This window comes from Perognathus longimembris, chromosome 2 (assembly GCF_023159225.1).
Source record: "Perognathus longimembris pacificus isolate PPM17 chromosome 2, ASM2315922v1, whole genome shotgun sequence".
Taxonomy (NCBI): Eukaryota; Metazoa; Chordata; class Mammalia; order Rodentia; family Heteromyidae; genus Perognathus; species Perognathus longimembris.
The window spans coordinates 151,240,950-151,264,739 of NC_063162.1; the positions used below are offsets into that span (position 1 = coordinate 151,240,950).

The 23,790-nt window shown below is 38.7% G+C and overlaps 1 protein-coding gene across 12 annotated transcripts in view; it reads right to left on the reverse strand.

The window, feature by feature from the left end:
- Kmt2c (lysine methyltransferase 2C) overlaps positions 1-23,790 on the reverse strand; it is a 204,872-nt gene that overhangs the window by 66,958 nt on the left and 114,124 nt on the right. For all 12 annotated transcript variants that reach the window (XM_048340506.1, XM_048340501.1, XM_048340504.1 and 9 more), the window contains exons 15-23: positions 16,378-16,497; positions 14,200-14,316; positions 11,615-11,716; positions 11,327-11,431; positions 7,513-7,694; positions 7,149-7,313; positions 5,946-6,055; positions 5,492-5,557; positions 4,359-4,574 (exon numbers count right to left, since the gene is read on the reverse strand). In XM_048340506.1, coding sequence (XP_048196463.1) covers positions 4,359-4,574; positions 5,492-5,557; positions 5,946-6,055; positions 7,149-7,313; positions 7,513-7,694; positions 11,327-11,431; positions 11,615-11,716; positions 14,200-14,316; positions 16,378-16,497 — 1,183 coding nt within the window. The remainder of the gene's footprint in view (positions 1-4,358; positions 4,575-5,491; positions 5,558-5,945; positions 6,056-7,148; positions 7,314-7,512; positions 7,695-11,326; positions 11,432-11,614; positions 11,717-14,199; positions 14,317-16,377; positions 16,498-23,790) is intronic.

Consider the following 23,790-nt stretch of genomic DNA (forward strand, 5'->3'; position numbering starts at 1 on the left):
CCTTAGGTCTCAGCCTGCTAAGCAGCTAGGAGTGAGTCATTGGTACCAGGCTTGATTTCTCTTCCTAAAAAGGCACCTGTAAAAGTGAGAATTCAACAAAAGCAACTATTAAAACAAAAAGTTGGGGCTGAGAATGTGGCTTAGTGGTAGAGTGCTTGCCTAGCTTGCATGAAGTCCTGGGTTCCATTCTCAGTACCACAAAAACAGAAGAAGCCAGAAGTGGTGCTGTGGCTCAAGCGATAAGAGTACTAGCCTTGAGCAAAAGAAGTTCAGGGACAGTGCCCAGGCCCTGAGGCTCAAGTCCTAGGACTGGTGTGCCCCCCCCCCCAAAAAAAAAAAAATCACAAGTATTGTTGTGCTATTCCAAGAGCATCGAAAGTTCAATTTGAACTTTGTTAGCTCCAGTGGAGTCTAAGAGTATGCCTAAAATTATAAGTGTAAGACAATATATACTATTACAGTCTGACAGCTTTGAACTGCACAGCTGAAGATCACTTTTAGTCAATAAAACTTTTCAAAATTTAATTTAAAATTTCTTTAATTTTAAAGTTACCCAGCCTCACTCCAATATACTATACTTTTTAATAAAGTCATCTATCAGATATGGCTTCATAATACACCAAAAAGATCTATATATTCTTTCGTTGTAATTTTTCTTCGCTTCCAAAATGAAAAAAAGTATTTGGAAACATTCAGTTCAGGGTCATTCTGGTAGGCAATCCACTGCTCTCAGCATTCAGCTGCAAGAATGAAAAAAAGACCTCTACACCATACATTCTGCACACATACAGACAGCAGTGCAGGACTTCACTGAGTTCTGTCGTACATAGAGACCACCTACAGCAAAAGCAGAAGGAGCACCGTCCACAGCCACGAGTTCCTCATCTGAGAAGTGCTGACCCAAGTGTCTGACACACAGCCTCTGCTCTCAGTGTAACTACCTGATGGGGCTGGTCTATGTCCATGTCTTTTAGAAGTGAGAAGACCTCTAGAGGGCTGGGAATGTGGCTTAGCGGTAGAGTGCTTGCCTAGCGTGCATGAAGTCCTAGGTTCAATTCCTCGGCACCGCATAAACAGAAAAAGCCACAAGTGGCGCTGTGGCTCAAGTGGCAGAGGGCTAGCCTTGAACAAAAAGAAGCCAGGGTCAGTGCTCAGGCCCTGAGTTCAAGTCCCAGGGCTGGCAAAAAAACAAAAAACAAAAAACACCAAACTTCCCTCTAACACTTCCAAATAGTACTAAGACATTAACTAGTTAATTCTTAAAGTGTAAGCTAAAGGTTTAAAATAAAGTAGCTAAAACTAAGAAATGTTTCTTTACAAACCTTTACATAACAATAAGGGTTATTGCTACATTATAACTTTTCCTTTCTTTCATTTATAGGCAGGCTTAAAAACCAATTAATTTTGCCGGGGCGCCAGTCGCTCACACCTGTAATCCTAGCAACTTAGGAAGCTGAGATTTGAGGATCCCAGTTCAAAGCCATTAATTTTAAGCTTGTGTGTGTGTATATATGTGTGTACACACACATATACATGTGTGTACGTGTGTATATACACACAAATAAATTCTTCCCTTTGCAACTGCAAAAATTCAGTAATAAAATTTTTTTTAAAAATTTTTATCTAGGGCTGGGGATATGGCCTAGTGGCAAGAGTGCTTGCCTCGTATACATGAGGCCCTGGGTTTGATTTCTCAGCACCACATATATAGAAAAAGCCAGAGGTGGTGCTGTGGCTCAAGTGGCAGAGTGCTAGCCTTGAGCAAAAAGAAGCCAGGGACAGTGCTCAGGCCCTGAGCTCAAGCCCCAGGACTGGCAAAAAAAAAAAAAAAAGAAAGTCAAGAAAAGATTTTTATCTAGCAAACAGGAAAAAGCAGAAACATCATCTGAATCATATGTACTAATCTCAGCCCTGGAGAAAGTACTTTCCTTTTTTTTTTTTTTTCTGTTTATGCGGTACCAAGGAATCAAACCCAGGGCTTCATACATGCTACGCAAGCACTCTACCACTGAGCCACATTCCCAGCCCAGTACTTTCCCTTTTTTTGGATTTGAGATCCTGAGATACAAAGCAAGCAGCAGGAATGGCCAGGAAAATACTGAATGTTTGATTCTTTAAATCCAAAGACTGCCTCTATTAACATTTTGAACATTCAAGATATCTTTAATATTCAATAAAAACAAAAGGATAGATTGAGTAAATCAAATGCGCTCTTGAACCACATGATTAGGAAGAAAACCAGGGTAAATTTTGCAACTCATTTTCAGTTACTCTTGGCTTAAGTAAAAACACATAAAATCGAAGCTGGGCACCAGTGGCTCACACCTGTAATCCTAGCTACTCAGAAGGCTGAGAGCTGAGGATCTCACTTCAAAAACAGCCTGGGCAGGAAAGTCTGTGAGACTCTCATGTCTAATAAACTACCAAAAAGCTAGAAATGGACCTGTGGCTCAAGTGGTACAATGCTAGCCTTGAGCATAAAAGTTCAGGGACAGCACCCAGGCCCAGAGTTCAAACACAGTACTGGCAAAACACACACACACACACACACACACACACACACACACACACACTTGAAATAAGCTACCATTTCTCAATGTCATCCCACAGAACAGCTGTCAAACAGAAAATCTTCTGGGGTTCTTCGGTAGCTTTACAGCTTTGCTTTTTGAAGGGTCTACAGTCTCATTATCATTCCTCATTACTTGTGAAGTAATGTATACTATTCAAGAAACTTCACATTTCATAAAATCCAGTAAGTAATAATGGATGGAAGTCCTTTCTCAGACAAGTTTTCATGTCCTCAAAACTAAGCTTCTTTTTCTACTGTACTCTGGATAGTACTACTCTCGATTCCTGCCTCCTACATCGATCTACAGACTATTTCTCCGCAACTCCTAGCGGCTTTAACATCAACATCAAAAAATCTTTCGATTGTACTTGAAAACTAGTTTGCCATATTCTCTAACACAGACCCAAAAAACTATAGAAAGAAATGTGATAAATAGGATGGTAAATTACTAGGCACTTCCAACGTCTTAAGACACAACTACCTCTCACCTGAACTACCTACTGGCACAGCCTCCCGAGAGATTCAGTTCCCATGACTCTTGTTCCCTAACAGTCTACTGCACAGTCTCACAGCACAGTGGAGCTGTTCTCCTGTGCAACACTCAGTGACTCTGCATTCCTGACCAGTCAGGATCAACTCCTAAGTATCACTTTGTACTCTCGCACAATCGTCTCAGCCTCCATGCATGTATATGCATGTCCCTCCATCCACCTACCCACCCACCCACCTATCTATCCATCCGTTCCTCCTATCTCTGAGTCCATTGTTTTCTATTGTGCCCTCTACCCACTCTTCCAGACAGCGGCCTCTCCTGGGCCTTTGTCCTGGCTTTCCCACTGCCAGGACAGTAGGCAGTCAGGGAGCTTACACACGCACCTCCGGGGGGCCTGTGCTCGCTCACGTACTGCTTTCAATTTATTTCACCACACATACGCCACTGTCCATATTCCAAGTCCACTTAACCTAATTCTTATTGGCTTTATCCCTTAGTATTTCCCACATTGTAATATTTTTTGTCAGATTTGTCCTTTAAATTTTAAAACAGAGGCTTCATGAGCAAAGGACAGTGCCTACGATGTGCACTAGTATTACTTTCCACATCCGGCATGTAGTGTGCATTCTGTAAATGCTATAGTCTAATAAAATGTACTAGGAAATAACCTTTACTTTATTTCTGAATCAGTGGAAAAGACATAACCAGCCTAAAAATGACCAATTTTACAGTGTTCTTCACTGGAGATAAGCATAAATTAATTCATGCAAATTTAATATTACTACTAAAAGTATGTTGTCTGGAGTTCCGTTAGAAAAATCTCCCATCTATTATGATCAAGAGGGCAATGAGGAGGTCACACAAATGGAGGGAAGAAGGGTATGAACAAATACAGTCATTATATTCCATGTAATTATGTAAAAACTATACTAGGTAACCTGAGGATAGAAATGGAAGGGGGAAGCAAGGGAGAATGATGCAAGGGATGACACTGATCAACATGCACTGTACTTACAAACTGACTTACAGATTGGTAGCCTCTCTGTACGACTTAATACATCAGTGATTTATGACGAGCACCTTGAATACAAATGTATGCTTGAAGCAGTATTAATAACAGCTCTATCATTTCTACAGTGCACCTTACCTTAAACATGGGATCTGAAGGGATTTAATGCCGGTAACTGACAAACTAAAGTGAAGCCCTCTGAATTTCCCCACCTCATGAGGGTCAACGACCTGGGGTTCGTAGACCCTTCAATGTGGATTCCAAGTGGAATAAACAAGTATTACCTCGACTATCATCCATTTCCCCATCTCTTGAGTGCTCTGACTGAATGTCTGGAGGGGTCTGAAGGACAGCCACACTGTTTTGATTTATAATCTTCAGTTTCAGTTTGGGCTTTGACCGTTTTCTTCTCGGAACGGTGACCGTGAGACTTTGTAACTGAGTCATCCCTGATTCGGTCAGGCACACACCATCCTGGGTATACGTCTTGGGTGGTGGATCTAAAATGACAAAGGCCCCAAAACCAAGTTTTTAAAGAGGGTCAAATTGGTTTTAGTTCCCAAGTAAACATCAAAGGAACTACCGACTGTAAAGTAACTACCAGTCCACACAGCATTCATTTATCTAGGAAATGCATGAATGACCAACTTGGTGATGCTCAATGGAAACTGGGAATGTTGGTCCAATTACAGAGATTGCACTTCCTGGCATGTGTTTTCATGTATCATAAAAAGACTTAGAAAGTAAACAGTAGAAGTAAATGCAATGATTCAGCCACTGAGCTAGGAGCCTTTTCATTTAAAAAAAAAAAAAAAAAGGGAGGGGAGTAAGGATCAGTTTATAGAAGAGAAACAAGAATACTCTAGAAGTCCATCGGGAAACCAAAGCACAATAGGATCAAGCATAGTAATGTGTATGTGTAAAAATCATTAAGACATAATTTTTAAATATGCAAAACTACTGTCCAATGGTTCCTGAACCAAAATGTTCTATATAGACATTATCAAATACAAGAAATGAAATAGTTTCATAAAGGTATCATATGAATCACAAGCTTTGGCTGTGATAATAAACTGAATTAATTCTAAAGGAATTTGCACACTATTCTTTTCCTGTAAACTCAAAATTGAAGCACAATAATATGCCAGTGAAGCCAGAGCAAGCATGCCAATAACACATACTATAAGACCTGTTATTTTCACTGCTAATTTTCTAAAATTTATAAAAATACTGTCCTAGTAAAACTAGACAAAACGGGAAATTTGTATATTAACTACAGAACTATTAGTATCAGAATTTATACTGACTCCCCACAGGAATCTAGGTATATCTTATATGTGCGAATAGCCAGTTATAAAAGATTTAAACATTACATGCTTTTTCTAAAGAACTGTTGATAAGTCATTTCAAACTTTACCTAGTTCTTTTACTTTTGTGACAATCTGTGCTACAAGTGAAGATTCACAGCAGTCCGAGGAAGGCACTGAAATGAAGAAGAAAAAAAAAAACAGGCCATTTTTCCAGAAAAGGTAAACAGGATTACATTTTTTAGTTTCTGTACTCATTTCACTGAAAAAGAGTGTTAGGGTTCCAACTGTATTAACAACACAGGAAGCAGGAAGGGAGGCATGTCATCCCATCACGATAAATAGTATGCATAAATATCCATGTCAGAAATGAAACCCCCTTGGTACAGCGATGTCAAGAAAAAGAACTGCATTATCAACAGAACTTATTTTTCATAAAATACATGTCCAAATAATATATTCACATAAACCAAAATAGGTTTAAATTCACTCCTTGGTTTATAGACAGCAAGGTGTGAGTAAGGCCCAGGACAGAATAGAGTCTCGTTTAAATGATTCTCTTACCATTTGACGCAGGCATATACGGTCTGCACATGCTACAATCAAAACCAATGTCTGCTACATTTTCCACTTCGTCCTCAGTATTTAAGTTTTGACAAACTGCATGCATCCATCTAAAAAGATCATATTTTTGTACATTTTAAAAGCACTGGATTATTACTGAGAACTGCCTTTTACAGAGACTGATCACCTTCAAACCTGAAAGCCTCAACGCCTCACATGCCCTTCTACAGAGTCCACTCTGCTTCCTTTCCTAACCATGACTATAAACTCAGAGAACAGAGAGCAGAGGAAGACGACGGAGGGCAATACGAGTAAAATGTACTTCATATGAAAAAGATAGGATAAGCTAGGTCTAATGGCTCATGCCTGCAACGCTACCCACTCAGGAGGCTGAGATCTGGGAATAGGGGTTCAAAGCCAGCCCAGGCAGCAAAGTCCACAAGAGTCTTCTCTACAAACAAACACCAATAGCTAGACAAGTGGAGCTGTGGCTCAAGTGGTAAGAGTGCTAGCCTTGAGCAAAAAGAAGCCAGGGACATTGCTCAGGCCCTGAGTTCATGCCCCAGGACCGGCAAAAAACACAACAAGCAAAAACTAACTAAATAAATAAATAAAAATAATGCTGAATGGCAGTTGGGAAACAGCAAAAGTGTTTCGTCTTGGAACAGAGAATCTGAAGGAAGAGTCCTAAGGACACTGTATGACAGATGATATAAAACTGTGAATGCTTAACTACTACGAGGGCACAAAAACATACAAATAAAACCAAAGAAAGCAGCCTGAATGTTAAAGCTGCACACATAATACACTTAGGAAGGACTATAGGAGATTATCTATACCTAGGTACCTACTGTCCAAGGCTTTAAGAAAAAAGAAAAGTGGCTGAAAAAAAATAGAATGGGTGAAACCATTTTTAGAATCTAAAGCTTCTAAACTCAGAAAGATTCAGAAATACTCCAAAAGAAAATGCGTGTATGAAAATAATATTTTGACATCTAATTACAAGGGATCGTAAATCTTCAAAAACCCCGAATAAAAATCTTTTATCCGGAACTGGGAATTTAAAATAAGAAATTATGTCTAAGTTTTATCAGACTACGTATCTAGAGAGCAAAGTTATTTCCTAAGTCCCTTTCACTACATTACAAAAAAAAAAGGAAGTGAACAAAATATTGAAAAGGAAAAAAAAAATAGATACAATACCTATCACATTGTCTACACTGCAGAATAAGATCTTCTTCTCTGTAGTTCCGATAGCAGACAGGGCAGGAAGACAGGCTGGCACACGGTGCGCACTGTGTGTAGTTGTTTTGCCACTCACACCTCAAGCCTGCTGAAGTCGCTCCGCAGTGCCTGCACCAAACACACCTGCAATCCCAAGCCCCCCCCCGGAAGAGCTCCGTTTTATTTTCTTTAGCTACTAGAACGAGGGAAGCCGCGCGTAAGCAGAGTGAGGCATCACTCGAGGCGAGGGAGGACGTTTTTTACTTGTTGGCGTTAACTATCACAGCGAATGCGTGCTGAGAAAGCCCCACCCATGGCAGAGTGGCAAACAGCCCTGGAGTACCATTTGCACTTCCAGCCTCCTTTGGGGACGGTCTGCAGGGGAGGGTCGAGGCAGTAGGTGTGGTAGCTGATGTCACAGTCGTCACACAGAAGGAGTCTCCCGGGGTCGGTGGCCTTCCCGCACGCCTCGCACACCGTGCACTCCAGACACCTCCAACCTTTGCTAAGGACCACTTTAGTGATCTGCAGAGGGAACCACAACGCACGGGATTTACGCATCAGCTCGGGCCTCCGCTTGCGTCATCGAGCACGGTGTGTCCATTTAAACGTTTCTTAGGTACCGAAACGCGGAGAAGAGGAAAGCGACCGGCAACGAGGGGCCCGTCGCTCGTGAACATTTAGGCGCCTCACCTGAGCGACCAGCGGTATACCCCGAGTGGCACAGGCAAGAGTGCTATTTTTAAACAACTGACTGCCTGGGCATACAAATTTAATCCCACTTCTTATCTATGCACAATAACTGCATTTCGAAACTGCATTCACGTAAGCTGCCCCAGTTTCTATTGATACAGATTTTGAAAATACATCAACAAAATCCCCATCTCTGGCCAGGAATTGGTGGGCTCACGCCTACAATCCTAGCTACTCAGGAGGCTGAGATCTGAAGCCAGCCGGGGCAGGAAAGTCATGGACGCTTACCACCAATTAGGCGGCAAAAAGCCAGACATGGAGCTGCGGCTCAAGCGGTTAAGTGCTAGTCTTGAGCTGACAGCACTCAGGCAATACCCTGAGTTCATGTCCCAGGACTGGCACTCCCTCCAAAAACATCCACCTGTGACATCTCCATAAACCCCATGCTTTTGAAACTTGTATACCTAACTGTAACTTAACTGTTTAAAATCAAAACAAAAACTAAGGAAAAATATTTTTGAAAAGTACTGGTAAGAATCAGGGACACTGGTCTTACAGGTGTTTACACCCTAAAGCTGGGACTTCTAGAGCACATCTTCATTCATCTATTCTCTTTTACCTCAAGAGTGTAGAAAACAATCTTTGTATTACTACGGAATCAAAAGAAACAACATATAAAATTTAAAATGTGAGGCAGCAGGCTGGGAATGTGGCTTAGTGGTAGAGTGCTTGTCTTTCATGCATGAAGCCCTGGGTTCAATTCCTCAGCACCACATACACAGAAAAGGCCAGAAGTGGCACTGTGGCTCAAATGGTAGAGTGCTAGCCTTGAGCAAAAAGAAGCCAGGGACGGTGCTCAGGACCTGAGTCCCAAGCCCCAGGACTGGCCCCCAAAAAAGAAGCTAAAAATGTGAGGCAATTTCTTAAAGACTTCAATGAATAAGTGTCTATGTCACAATAAAATACAAAATAACAAAGGTGCAAAACAGAATCATTTCTTAAGGAATAAGAAACCTGAATGCCATAGAGAAAAAATAAAAGTGTTAAACTCAAAGAAACAGCTATCTGTCAAATGCCATCAAATTTCCCAACAAGCCACTAGAATAAACAGTTTCCAGATTCTTTGTTTTTCTGTATTGTTTTTGGCCAGTCCTGGGGCTTGAACTCAGGGCCTGAGCACTGTCCCTGGCTTCTTTTCTGGCTTAAGGTTGGCATTCTACCACTTGAGCCACAGTGCCATTTCTGGCTTTTTCTGTATAGGTGGTGTTTGAGGAATTAAACCCAGGGCTTTATGTATATGAGGTGAGCACTTTACCACTAGGCCATATTCCCAGCCCCTCCAAATTCTTAAAAGAAAATATTTCTGGGGGCTGGGAATGTGGCCTAGTGGCAAGAGCGCTTGGCTCGTAAGCATGAAGCCCTGGGTTCAATTCCTCAGTACCACCTATATAGAAAAAGCCAGAAGTGGTGCTATGGCTCAAGTGGCACAGTGCTAGCCTTGAGTAAAAAGAAGCCAAGGACAGTGCTCAGGCCCTGAGTTCAAGGCCCAGGACTGGCCAAAGAAAGAAAAATAATTTTTGAAGCCTAATAGTTAACCTAGCCAAACAAGCACTCATGTAAGGAGGTGGAATTCTACTCAGATATTAGAAAGCTCCAAAGTCAGCTCTTGCATACAACTAAAAAGTCACCCAGGCACTGACCAAGGAGCACTGTACTCATAACCCAATTTATAGAACAGTACACCATTTGCACAATTACATAGTAATAACAGTAATAATAATAACAATAACATAGTTATTTACCCAGAGATGCATGGAATAGAAAAAGGATATGCACCCAAACAAAGCAAAACAAACAAAAAAAGACACGAGATTGAGAAAACAACAACCAACAGAGCTAAAATAGTTGTGATAGAATACATACACACATTCACACACAGAATTTTCATTCTTACTTTTTCTAATTTCACAGAAACCCATCCATGACTCTTTATGGCCATGGCCAAACTCTCAAGTTGATCAGTTTATTTCACTCTCTTGACACTGCTGTCTAATTTCTACTGCTCCAGCTAGCTAAGACCTGATTCCAAAACCTAACTGACATGCTAATGTCTGCATCATATTACCAAATAAAGCACTTTAATATTTAAAATGATTTTTCTCCCCTTTGAGATTCCTTTTTCCCTAAGTATCATCACTCTGCCATTACTTAATTCCCTACAATGTTTAGAGTTGTGCTGGTTGTATGTTGTATTCTGTCATGCAAACACTGTCAACGTTCAAGTCCCAGTACTGCCAAAAACAAAACAAAACTAGTCTTAGAGGAGTTAATTGCAGGATTTTACTTTGATTTCTTAAATTCAAAAAACTCTGTTACTCTACAAAAGAAATATACAGCCTCCTTAAGGGGTATGTAGTTTCCCATACTGACAGAGTGGGTAAGTACTCACCTAACATGGTGATACTGAAGGGCAGGGGGAGGGGTGAAGACCAACTGCAAGTTCAGAATCATTTATGATACAGAAGCTAAGGCTGACCAGAAGGGCTAGCCTATAGCTGTACCTCCACACTTATGTCCAGTTGCCATTTTTCATTTGAGTCAAATATCACTAAGTCTTACTAAAACTGAGACTTTACAAAGAAATTAAGAACCTGAGTTCAATGGTAAGCTAAGCTAAATGAGATATACCAATATTTAAATAACTTTAAAACCAACTGCTTGATTACCTATGAAAGGTTCCTCATGGAGTGTCTAACCTAAAATATTTCAGTATTTTAGGTTGTCAATTGCTACACTGAAGTGCATTAAATATGACATTTGTCTTGTTTCTTCCAGGTATGAGAATAAAATGTATGTGGGTGAGGGCTGAGTAAAGTAAATGAGGGAGAAACCAGAACCAGCAAATTAAATTTGACTAAGTACTCATTCTGAACTTTTGCAATCAACAGACAAAAAAATTCTAATTAAACAATGCTTTAGCAAAAGCTAATGGGATATATTATTTTATAAACTAAATGCATGTATTTTCATGCTTTAATTTTTTAAGAGAATGGCAGATAAATCACTGTAACTTAAGGCCATGGGTTTTTAAGGGTAATCTTACTAAGGTAATAAACTTTTTTTTTTCTTTTGGGTTGGTAGTGGGGCTTGAACTCTGGGGCCTGGGCGCTGTTCCCGGAGCTTTTTTGCTCAAGGCTAGCACTCTACCACTGTAAGCCACAGTGCCACTTTTAGTTTTCTGGTGGTTAATTAGAAATAAGTCTCACAGACGTTCCTGTCTGGGCTGGCTTTGAACGGCAACCCTCAGATCTCAGCCTCCTGTGTAGTCAGTATTGTAAGGATGAGCCTCCAGTGCCCAGCAGTAATAAACCCTAACAAGCAATATTTATCATCAAAATTATTGTCAATATGTAAGAGCCATCACAAATACTTAAAATTAACTAATTTAACTTAAGCACAATTACCTTGATGCTGACACAGTATGGATGGTAACACTGACCACACTGAGAACAAGCAAGTAATCTCCCTTCTGCTCCTTGGCCAAAACTGCCACAAACCACACACATATCCTGGAATTAAGAACACAAAAACCAATTGTAAACTGGCAGTGAAGCTAAGAATATATGCATTTTATTTTTAAAATGCTTTTTTAAATTAACCTCACACTACAGCCAAATTAGATGGTATTTGCGCATACAGGATAAAGTAAAAATGGGTAAAGAGGAACTCAAGGAAGAGGATTAAATTCTAACCTGATGCAAAGTGAACTTGTCACTGCTAGAAAACAACACCACTGTATTATGCATAGAGTTTTCTTCTTCATCCTTATTCAGGGAAATGTCTGCAGCAGACACCTACAAAAAAAAACCCCAAAACAATGAAACATGAAATTACAGTCTTTACACTACACTTAACCTGAAAATTTCAGAAAATTCTATCTAAAATAGAATTTTTGCTGAGATCTAGACTAACAATTTGCTACATTGAAGCCTAGGTGATGAGGCTTTCTTAATTTAGTGGCACATCTCTTTAGAGCGACAAGTCCTAGGGACGAAGAAGCAATATAGGCTTCTTTTCAGTAATACTTGATTATCTGGAACACTAATCAAGAAAAATTAGCGAGATGCGGTAGTAAATGACTATAACCCCTGCTACTCATGAGGCAAAATGAGGACGATTGAGAGTTGAGAACCAGCCCAGGAAAAAGGCAGCAAAACCTTGTCTCAAAAAATAAAAATAAAAAAGGCTGAGGACATAGCTCAAGTGGCCTTGTGTTCAATTCTCAACAGAGTATTCACTCCAAAGTAATCGTAACGCAACTGTGGTTAAAAAAAAAAAAATTGAGATGTGATGGTTTTCAAAGACTTAGTACCAAACTAGAAAGAATAAAAATTACTAATCATTAAAAAAATTCTGTATATATGACATGTTTAATGGTAATTAAACACATCAGAACTTTATATTCATCAGAACTTTCCAATGTGTCCCACTAGGAAGGTTTAAATTGAGTATGTGGTTCTCGTGACATTTCTCTTGGACAGCACTGTTTTGAATAACAAGAAGATTTTTCAGTATTAGCAAAAAAATCTCATCAACCAAGAGTGTTCATTTCTGAACTTGTTTAAGTTTCACAAAACCAACTAGGTACCTTCTGGCTCACTTATGTTTCAGAGGTCGTATCCTGCCCCAATTATGAAATATGATCCTTCTCCCTTAAAAAGACTAGAGGCTACCCTAGAGAGTTGGGCATAAACAACACATTGCCAACACTTAACCAGAAAATGGAAATGTCACAACCACTTGCAAAAGCATAAAAATATGAAAACTTAGAGACAGATAAGACACAATATTTGCAAGGTATGCTGGAAACTAGAACAGTATTAAAGAAAAATTAAAGGTAATAAAAGAAACGGAGAAAGGCATACAGCCTGAGTGGAAAAGAGTACAGTATATGATTCTGTTTATTCACAAGCCTTCAAAACAGAAATTAATCCACAAGGAAGGAAATCAGATCAATCACTGCTGTGGGGTCAGGACTCGAGGCAATGCGAGAGAAAGGCAAGAGGGGTTTGCGGATGGTCCTGAAGACACTTTGATGGAATATATATATATATATATATACTACCTCGATGGTGATACTGTCTAACAGTGTACACATGCCGACAGCACAAAATTCTATATGGGAAATACTTGTACGCTCATGCGACATATCAGTTGCTTTTTATTCATTGGCTTAACAGAACCTAAGTTTCCTGAATCCCAAGACCAAACAACTTCACCTATCTTGAACTTAAAAGTGACAGATTTTATATGCAAGATTTCAGTAAAACAGCAAGTTATCATGTAAAATATTGTAATTTTACTTAGATTATTTAGCAAATGTATGTTTCAATATGTATTTCAAGAATGGCTTAGAATATGCCAATCAGCAAACATCAATCCCTAAGTATGTGATAAGCAGTTCAAAACTTGTCAACATTTTTAGAATCCATATTCATCTGCAACGTATTCAGCCTCTTCTAGAAATCTTACTCTAAGCATTGAGAGCAACCACAATAAAAAATGCACCACCTCTAACGAAATGTTTCTAACTGATCCTATCATTTTTCCTTTAAATCAAAGAGCAAATGTACTGGCCCTCTGGGGAAGGGTGCAGGCATAAAAAGATAATCGAGACTGTGGTTCAAATGATACAGCCTTGTCATGACAAAAACAAAACAAAAAAGAAGCCGAGCACCCTGAGTTCTAGCTCTTGTATCAGGATGGATGGATGGATGAATATAGATAAGGTAGGTGGAGGTAGGTAGACAGACAGACAGGATGAAAATCAAAGCAATAAAAGAGATTATAAATAAGAAAATAGAATATCTGACCTAGATTTCTAAATATTTTTAAGAAATGTAAAGAGACACCGTAAATTTTAAAGGCCTTAGCCTGTTTATGTGACTTTAAGAACAGAAATAACTGGGCACTAGTGGCTCATGCCTGTAATCCTAGCTGTGCAGGAGGCTAAAATCTGAGGATCATGGTTCAAAGCCAGCCTGAGCAGAAAAGTCTCCAATAAACTCAGAAAAACTCAAAGTGGCGCTGCGGCTCACATGGTAGAGTTCTAGCTTTGAGCCAAAAAGAAGCCAGGGATAGTGCCCAGGCCATGAGTTCAAGACCCAGGACTGGCAAAAATCAAATCAAAACAAAACAAAACAAAATAACACAAAGAATGTGGAAACTGTTTCTTCTAGTGGCTTGTTGGGAAATGTGATGGCATTTGACAGATAGCTGTTTCTTTGAGTTTAACCCTTTGAAAGATTACAGACCATATAAATATAGCCATTCTCACCCCAGGTAACACAACAGCTCCAAGTCCGCTTTTCAGCTTGGACCTGCCTCTCCCGCCTCGTCCTGACAGCCCTGCTCCACGAGGTCTCCGCTTCCCTGGAAATCCAGACCCTCGACCCTACGTAACAGATAAAGAGAAGTCAACGGTCTGTAAGAAGCTACCCGTGAGGCAAGTATTTTATTAAATGTTACACAGATACTTTCTCTGTCTTTTACTCTTACTAGATAACATATACTGAGTGACCAGTGCTTTGTATGTTTAAATCTGTATACCACAATTTAAAATATAAAGTGCTTACCACCTTAGAATTAAATGTCGCATCTGTTATTGTGAATGTGCTCTATAAGCAGGCTCCAGCATTTTCCTGTGCTACCTTTTAGAGGGCCAAAAGAACCAAGCCAATCTAGATATTTCAATGTATCATCAATTAACATTCAACATTAACATAAATGTAAGGAAGCAATGTTTATGACTTGACCTCTCAGGGATTATAGTAATAGCTGGTATGAGTACTGACTGCACTTTTTACTCTCAACACAGTATACTCATTTTAGCAATGAATGTACTGAGGGATAAATGGCTAAGTTAACTTGTCCAAGGCCATCAAGCTACCAAGTCTGGCTCCAGTCTCCGGGTTTTACACACTCTTCTGCAATTTCCAAAAAAAATCACTTGTGTTCTAATACAAAATACTATTCTTATCATTAAAATTAATTATCAGGGGGCTGGGGATATAGCCTAGTGGCAAGAGTGCCTGCCTCGGATACACGAGGCCCTAGGTTCAATTCCCCAGCACCACATATACAGAAAACGGCCAGAAGCGGCGCTGTGGCTCAAGTGGCAGAGTGCTAGCCTTGAGCGGGAAGAAGCCAGGGACAGTGCTCAGGCCCTGAGTCCAAGGCCCAGGACTGGCCAAAAAAAAAATAAATAAATAAAATAAAATTAATTATCAGCCAATCATTGGTGACTCAGGCTTGTAATACTAGCTACTCAGGAGACTGAGATCTGATGTCTGTGAAGCTCTTATCTCCAGTTAACTATAAAAAAGTTGGAAGTGGAAGTATGACTCAAGTAGTAGGGCACTAGCCTTAAGGAAAAAACAACAACAACAACAACAAAAAAAAAACTACAGCACTCAAGCCCTGAGTTCAAGCCTCAGCACTGGCACAAAAAAATATAAAAGGAATATCTTCTATTATTCAACAAAATAAACATCCTTAACTTGTACAACAGTGTTTAGAGAAAAAAATCATTTAAAGATTATAGGAAAATTGACAATAATAAGGGAAAGGCCTTGCTTTAAATAACCCGAATAACAAATACTTGAAATAGGAATGATTTGAATAATTTATCTGACTTTTTACCCAACAGGAAAAGAAAAAATCCTATGGCAAAATATACTATTCTGTGATATCTCAAGCTGAAAATATCACTGTTTTAGATACGTTTCTTTTCTTGATTATGACTTGTGTGTTTTCTTCACTTAGACTTATTACTTAATGAAAAAAAAACTTATCTACCCACAAAGATATTACATATACACACAATTATTTTAAAGATCACAAAAGTTCTTTCTGTTTCCCCTAACCGAACAGGTCCTACCTTCAGTTGAGGCCACGTATCAGTCTGATACGCTGAGCTAAATCCCTACTCAGTAGGAACACTTTCCTGGTAAAAAATGTTTGGTTACATTGTGAGAATAAAACATAATGCAAGAACAAATGGCTTCCAGTTTTGAGAGACATAGCCATCCTCCAAATTCAAATGTTCTCTCCTTGTCTTCTCATTATGTTCTCCTCCAGGACCCTCAGTTTTAAGGGTGATAGGGTTGTGCTGGACTGTTTGTTTTCAACAGGCACTGAAAGAGTTTTGTTTGTTTTTAATTAAAAGAATCAAGCCCCCAGCTGGTGGCTCAGGCTTGCAATCCTAGCTACTCAAGAGGCTGAGACCTGAGGATGGTATGAGGCCCTACTCCAACACCTGACACACGCTCGGACATCTAAGGCATTATCCAGTTATTGAAGTGCAAGCAGGTGATTTCTTTACACTAAGGATTTTGGATTAAGACAGTGGCTCTGGAAGCTGAATGATGAAAAGAAAAGATTAATCTTTAACATCCAACAGGACAAAACAAACCAGAAGGAAATGACACATGAATGTAAACACAATTTTATTTACCACTTTGATGCTCCAAATGGCACTGCCAGGAAGCTGCCTGGGTTTAAAGGTTTCCCGACCTTCTGAAATGTCTGGGGACCAGGAAGGTGGGCTCACTGTATTATGGGTGCTCCAAGCCCCCTAGGGTGTGGCAGGTGAGAAAACAGATGTGGAAAACTCAGCAACATAAAAAGTCAAAGCCAGCAACTAAAGAATTTCAAAACGGCCCAAACAAATGCAAGTGTATGGAAACAGGGCAAATCAGTTTATCACTTACAGCGACTTTATGTTTCAATATTTGTAGTTACAAACTATTCTTAGGTAACACCACTACAGTGAAGCATATTAAAATTAAAGTTTATATGAAATCAACACTGACTCATGAATTACAATTACAGCATAAATAATCACTGTACTCTAAAAATAAAAGAACTGGAGATTTTTTTTCTTCTAACAAATGTAATGATGCTAAAAAAGAGCAACAGACAACCTTAACACTTATGTTAAGGTTATGTTCCATTGTTACACACAACCAAACTACTATGCGGAGAAAATAAAATCAAAACATGAGTAATCAATAAATACAAACATTTTAAAACTGTAGTGTGAAAAGGGAGAGCAAAAGAGAGGGTTATTCTGACCAAAATATAACACGTACACCTGAAATGCCATGACAAAAATCCTTTGATGCAATTGATACATAGCAAAAAATAAATAAGTAAAATAAATCATAGGAAAGTATGGCCGCTGTGTGGCACGCCAACGGGGGGAGGGGGGGAGTACTAACGGAAAGGATGAATGAAGATGAACGTAGTAGAAGTAGTTTATTTGCATGTGTGAAAATAGAACAGTGAAACCCCTTGAAATTGTTCTAAGAAAGTGGTGGGGGTAAGACAGAGTAACAGAGGGGTAATTCTGACTGGGATACACTGTATGCATGAGAACATCATCTTTTCTATCAAAATGGGTTGCCTCCTTTCTGTCCATCTTGTGAGAATTCTTTTCCTGGAAAGTTTCTGTTCTGGCCTAGTGGCTTGGCTCTTGTTGATTATTGTGCTAATAAGACAATATCAGAAAGTAAAGAAGGCAAAGGGACAATGCTTCCGTCTAAGGAAGGACTTTTGAAAGGTAAGGCTTTGTCTTCAGAACTAGTTGTTGCAAAATGGAATTGGCATATCTTAGATTGCTCAAGAAAGTAGCAGGGAGTATGAATATATTTTGAGGTTTTGTGTAGTCGCTTTATAACTATGTAAATACATTCTACCCTCTTCAAACTCAGCCATCTTCATCAGATTGTGAACCCAAGATTGGCCAATTTGAACAGAGAGAAGGGCTGCTGGGTTAGGCATAAAAAAGGGAGCAGCCTGCCTGCTATGTGTGTTTGCCTGCCTGATTTTTGGCTGAGAGTGCAGCTTTCTGCAAAAGAAACTTTGCCTTGCTGAGTCCTTTTTGAGTTAGTGTCCTTATTCATACACAACATCCCAATGTCCCCAGGCATATTTAACACAAGAACTCCTCTTTAATAGCTAAAGTATGCTAAATTTTAAAACCTCTATAATGTTAGCTCTCAACCTTGAGATGCAAATCCCATCCTAATCTTAGTGTTTAATTACTCTCCCTTCAATGACCATAAGTTGTAGCTTTTATTTTTATTTAGGGGAATGAATATTTCATGGAAATTACATCCAAAGGACAAACTTGAAAAGTGAAGACATTTTAAGGTAAATTGATCTAAATTTGCAAAGTCAGAAACCTAAAGTGTCCATTACGTACACAGGAAACAATTTTTCATTAAAATTGTTAAAATAAAACCAAGGCATGTCACTTCCAAATAATCACATTTAGCAATCTGAACTAATTTGATGAACATGTTAAAGAGCATTAAGAAAATGTTTATTCTAGGAAGCCAACATTTTAAAGAAAAACACCAAAACAAATGTCAAACAGTTACTCCGAATTAGGTAACTCAAGGATACATTGTTATCTCATTAATGACTAAAAGCTAAGATATATAGTACTTATCAAGTTTCTGTAACATTAATAAGAATCTCATTTATAAGATAAAAGTACCATGAAGAATTTAAAGTAACCAGAAATAAGAGATTAACAACTTCACTAAGCAGATTAGTCAATGAAGTAACTGTATTTTGCAGAGAGGGGAGGAACCACACAATGGATATAAAGTATCCATTACTTTTAATTCATAAAGTCAAGCCACACACATGAAGCTCCAAGCAATCCAACTTCATACATGCATATACTTTTAACCTCCACTGTTAATCATAAATGTTCTGCCTACCATCAGAGCTCTAACCTGACTGAGACTACCCCTGCTCCACCCCAGCTACCAACACCGTGCTGACCGCACAGAACAGCAGCCAGGGCACACGACTGAGTGAGAGCCCTCTCTTACTCCCACCTTGTTTTGAACAGTGGCTGGCTGGTTCATGACCTTTCATGGCAAGGCCTTAAGCACATCTGTTAGGAGACCTTTTCTCAGCCCTGGAAGTGAGCGACTATCTCCCTTACCTCCCCTATAGTGCCCTCTCAATCGAACTGTGTTGGATGTTTTATTTTATCGTTAATAGTTTTATTTAGTGGTAGAGAAAATAGAGGCAAGAGATAATCTAAATTTCGTTTTCTCCACAGTGACACTGGCCTTCCTCTGAGGACTTTAGCCAGAGCACATCACAAATTCATTTTGGTAGATCTTTAAGAATGTTACATAAGTAGACAGCTCCCAAAACGTTCCATAGAAATTCATACTGCAAGACAAGAATAATACTGAAGTTTTTCAGAAAGAAGAATTTTCTGGTGATGATACATTATTCATCATAATTTAAACTATGCCAAAATTATATCTCATTTTAAAAAGCATTTACATTTCACATAACACGGATAAGCTAAATGAAGGACATTATAGATTGACAATGTTTGGATGCCATTTCAGGGGTAATTAGGAAACTACTCAAGTGCAATGAAGAATTTATATAATAAAATCATGGATAATTACATTATGAATTTTAATAAGTATATTATCATAAGACACTAGGAGACAGATTATGTGCAATTTTACAGAACTGAAGAAAAATTATGATTATGTGTAGATATTTTGACAAAGAAATTACTAATATATTCTATAGACCTTTAAACTGAAATCCAGCTGTCATTATCAAAGTTTAGTTTATAAATCATCTTTCGGGCCCCAGCTTCGATCAAAAAGAATGCCCATAAACTGTTCAGAAATGGTTAACGGTTAGCTGCTGCTGTAACATGCAACTACTGCAGCATGCTTTGCCGCACTGTAACATTTATTTCTTGTTATTGGAGACTGGTCTGGTTTGGATGACGGACCTCTGTGTTCTCTACTGCACACAGTGTTCTGTTGAACAGTTGTTCTTTCCTATCTTTTGTACATGCACATATCAATAAATACCATGCTATAAAATATAGGAATCCTAAGCCTAGAATCTTGAGTTTACTCATGTATTTTTAAAAATCATGGATTTCCTCACCTGTTTCTCAAAATTATCAATCTATGGTAGCTTATTCCCAGATACTATAGAGACAGAGATTTAAAGGATCACGGTTCAAGGACAGCATGAGCAAATGTTGGCAAGATCCTATCTTAACCAATAAGCTAGGTGCATGCCAGTCAAACTACATAGGAGGTGTAAATAGAAAACTTCAATTTAGGTCAGCAAGGAAGAGATGTGAGACCCTATCTAAAAGATAAGCAGAAAAAGATTGTTGCATGATCAAGCAGTAGAACCCCCTAGCTATCCCTGAGTTCAAACCCCAGTTCCCCCACTTCCACACACAGTATTTTTGGTTAGTCTATCCAATGCATTATAACTTTGGGAACTCTTAAGAGTTTAAACAATATTAAGAGCATCCCAGCTACTCAGGAGGCTCAAGAGGTTCGAAGCTAGCCTGGGCACAGAAGTCGTTAAGACTGCATATCCAATCAACCAGCAAAATGCTAGAATGGAGGTATCAAGTCACAGACCATCAGCTGTGAGCAAGAAACTCCAAAGTGAGAATGTAAGATTCTGAGTACAAGTCTTGCTACCAGTAACAACAACAACAAAAAAAGTATCAAGAACTAAGAGTTCAAAACACAATCAAAAACAGAACATTAAAAAGAACCAAGTAGAACTAATTTGCTATCAAATTCTACAGAAATTTTCAAAATACGGATAGAGATTGAACCAAATCCAAAAGTATTTCATCCAAATCCATTCAATGTCAGCATTACCTTCTTTCTCTTTGAAGCCCGTTTCTGAGGTAAATTTACCAACTAAGGAAGCCATACAGAAGTTACAGGACTTCAGGATAGGTAGGAAAGCTAACAAACATGGCATGTGGAGGACATTATGGACAACTTTCTATAAAAATCAAATCCTATTGCTAGGTGTTGAATATATTCTGTGTTACTGTTACAGCCCAAGAGAGTACTTCAGTCTTAAGAGCAGCCAGAGAGGTTTGGGTGTCTCACGAAGTCCTAAATCTAAAGCTTACGTCCACCCTCTCCCAACGCCAATGCAAAACCAAGGGTGCTATTAAACAGAGGTTCTAGTCTAGAGGAAAAGAAAACACTGAAGAAGTCAGGCAGAAAGAAAGATAACTAGTAAGAGAAATAGGAGATCAAGATGATCAGTTGTCTTTGGGTACATACAGCATCCCATCATGTATGTACTTACTGGAGCTACCACAGCAAACACATCCTAGTTATGACCTCATAAAAAATTTGAGAAAGAATTCGCATATACATAAACTGAGACTTCGATAGTTTCAGTGTGCAAAGGGACTGGTACTAGCAACGGCTCTTAGAAACCTCATATGAACAAAATATCATATGGACAAAAGGAAACACAAAGGAAAGTCTGGCGCTTCTGATCTGCCATGCATGGGTTTTCAGTCTGGTGCTACAAGGAGTTGGACAGTTTTTAATGTGTATAAAATCTATGGCTTCCTCTTGGTTTGGAGTGGCAGTTGTTGCACTTTTGGCTGTGTGGCGATCTTAATAAACAGTTGGTCCATATTAAGGTGAAGCCTGAGAGTCTAGCAAATTCCCAGGTGATGCTGACATTCCCTAGTTTGCAAGCCAGCCTGTGGGATGAGCACATTCTTTTGAGAACACGCCAAGCCAGCAGTGAGAGTTCCTCTCTATCCTCTGGAGCTTCTCGGTTACCCTGTGGCTTCTTCTACTGTAGCATATACCACACTTTCTGTATTTAGTTATCTTACTAATTCTAAAACATGAGCAACCATTAGGAGGCTTGACATTATACGTGCTATTTTTCAAGAGCATTGTATTTCAACTAGAAGAATAAGGAATAAATATCTGCTGCAAACTAATGAAATCTTTAATGGACACAGTGTATCCAATGTGCAAGGTTAACTTTTTAGTTATCTATAGACAATTAAAAAACACCCAGTAGTTTTCTTTAAATAAATTTAAGTGCATAATGTCACTGAAGACATTATGTTTCAAAATTCATACTTGGTTTTAATGAAAAGCTATACAGTAAATAAAATCTGAATATGAAATAATTTGTTAAGGACCTACTCCTCAGATGGTATGATGTATGGATTTAGTTTTGTTTTTAACTTTAAAAACAAAGACAGGCACTGGGTGGTTCATGCCTATAAATCCTAGATACTCAGGAGGCTGAGATCTGAGAATCATGGTTCAAAGGCAGCCCAGACAGGAAAGTCGGTGAGACTTATACCTCCAATTAACTACCAAAAAAGCTGAAAGTGGAGCTGTGGTTCAAGTTGAAGAGAACTAATTGTGAGTATATAATAAGCTCAGAAACAGCTCCCAAACCCTGAGTTCAAGCCCCACGAGGGGGGGTGGGGGGGCCGGAGGGAGGAGGAGACCCTAAACCTCAAAAGGCTCCAGTGCTTCTTCTAATGGAGTTGCATTTAGAAAACCAAAGTATCACTTTTGAAAATACAAATTGCTTACTTACAATTGTTACTAAAAAGTGTAATCCTGTATAGCTCATCATTCCGGAGGCCTCTTTTCTCTTACAAACAGATCATGAAATACTAAAACACAATCCACTTAAAATGTTGTAGTACACAAGCATGTTATTAATATTCTATGGTTCATAATAAAAATTACTGTGATCAAAAAATAAACAGATCACAAAGGGACAGTAAGGTGGTCAAAATCTAATCAAGTACTATCTTTGGAAACCTACTATAGTGGTGAAATTTCTTCTTTAAGGAAATGCCTCCATATTTATACATCTTTCAACTTAGGAAAATTTCTAATCTACTCACATATGACATTAACAAAAAGTGATGGAAACACCAAAATAAAAAAAAAAAAGAATTCATAGAAATTTGCCTAGTCATTATAAAAATGCAGACCCTATTAAGTTTACTTTCATAAAATTTTCTTAATATATTTACCATATAATATAAAATCATTTTTTTTTAAAAAGTACTTCACTAGATCAGATCTAGGGAAGGGAAAGAAAAATGAGGGTGTAAGGTATCACAAGAAATGTACACACTGCCCTATTAGGTAACTGTACCCCTTTTGCACAACACCTTGTCAACAAAATTTAATTAATAATTTAAAAAAAAGTACTTCAGGGGCTGGGAATGTGGCTTAGCGGTAAAGTGCTTGCCCAGCATGCACGAAGCCCTGTGTTCAATTCCTCAGCACCACATAAATGGAAAAAGCCAGAAGTGGCATTTGGCTCAAGTGGGACACTGCTCAGGCCCTGAGTTCAAGCCCCAGGATGGCAAAAAAAAAAAAAAAAACAAGAACAAAAACCACCCTTATAGAAGGTTTAATAAAACCATTCAGCAGAGTACAGCAGCAGTACTTGTAATCCCGGCAGACTCAGGCTTAGGTAAGATGACCAAGCATTCAAGGCAAGCGTAAACTACAAGTGAGATCCAGTCTCAAAAAATAAACACAAAAGCCAACTTTTTAAACCACCATGAAAGCAACTATTAGAAGTAGATCCTAGCTATGGGATTATATTAAGTATCTGCCATAAAAGATGACTAAGAATAAGGCAATACAAGATGACTGACGGTTACTATTATCTCTGCATTTCCAAACCAGACGGATAAACTGTGAAACATAAAAAATTCAAGAGGCTGAAATATAAATAAATTTTATTGGATAATGATAAAAGTTTCTATTTTATTTTCAATTGTTTTTTTTAAAAAGCACTTCATTCAGTACTATGAATAATGAATAAATTAAGTAAAACAAAAAAACAGCACAATTCTTTAAGTTACGACTCCATTGCCAGGGTTAAGACCAAATAGTGGTACAGTGTTTAAAAAAAAAAAAAAAAGGGAGGTACATACAAGCAATCCCAGCACTAAATAGGAAGAGGCAGAGGCAGGAAAATGGGGAGTTTGAGACCAGCCTGAGCTGTACAGTTGTGTTCTGTTTCC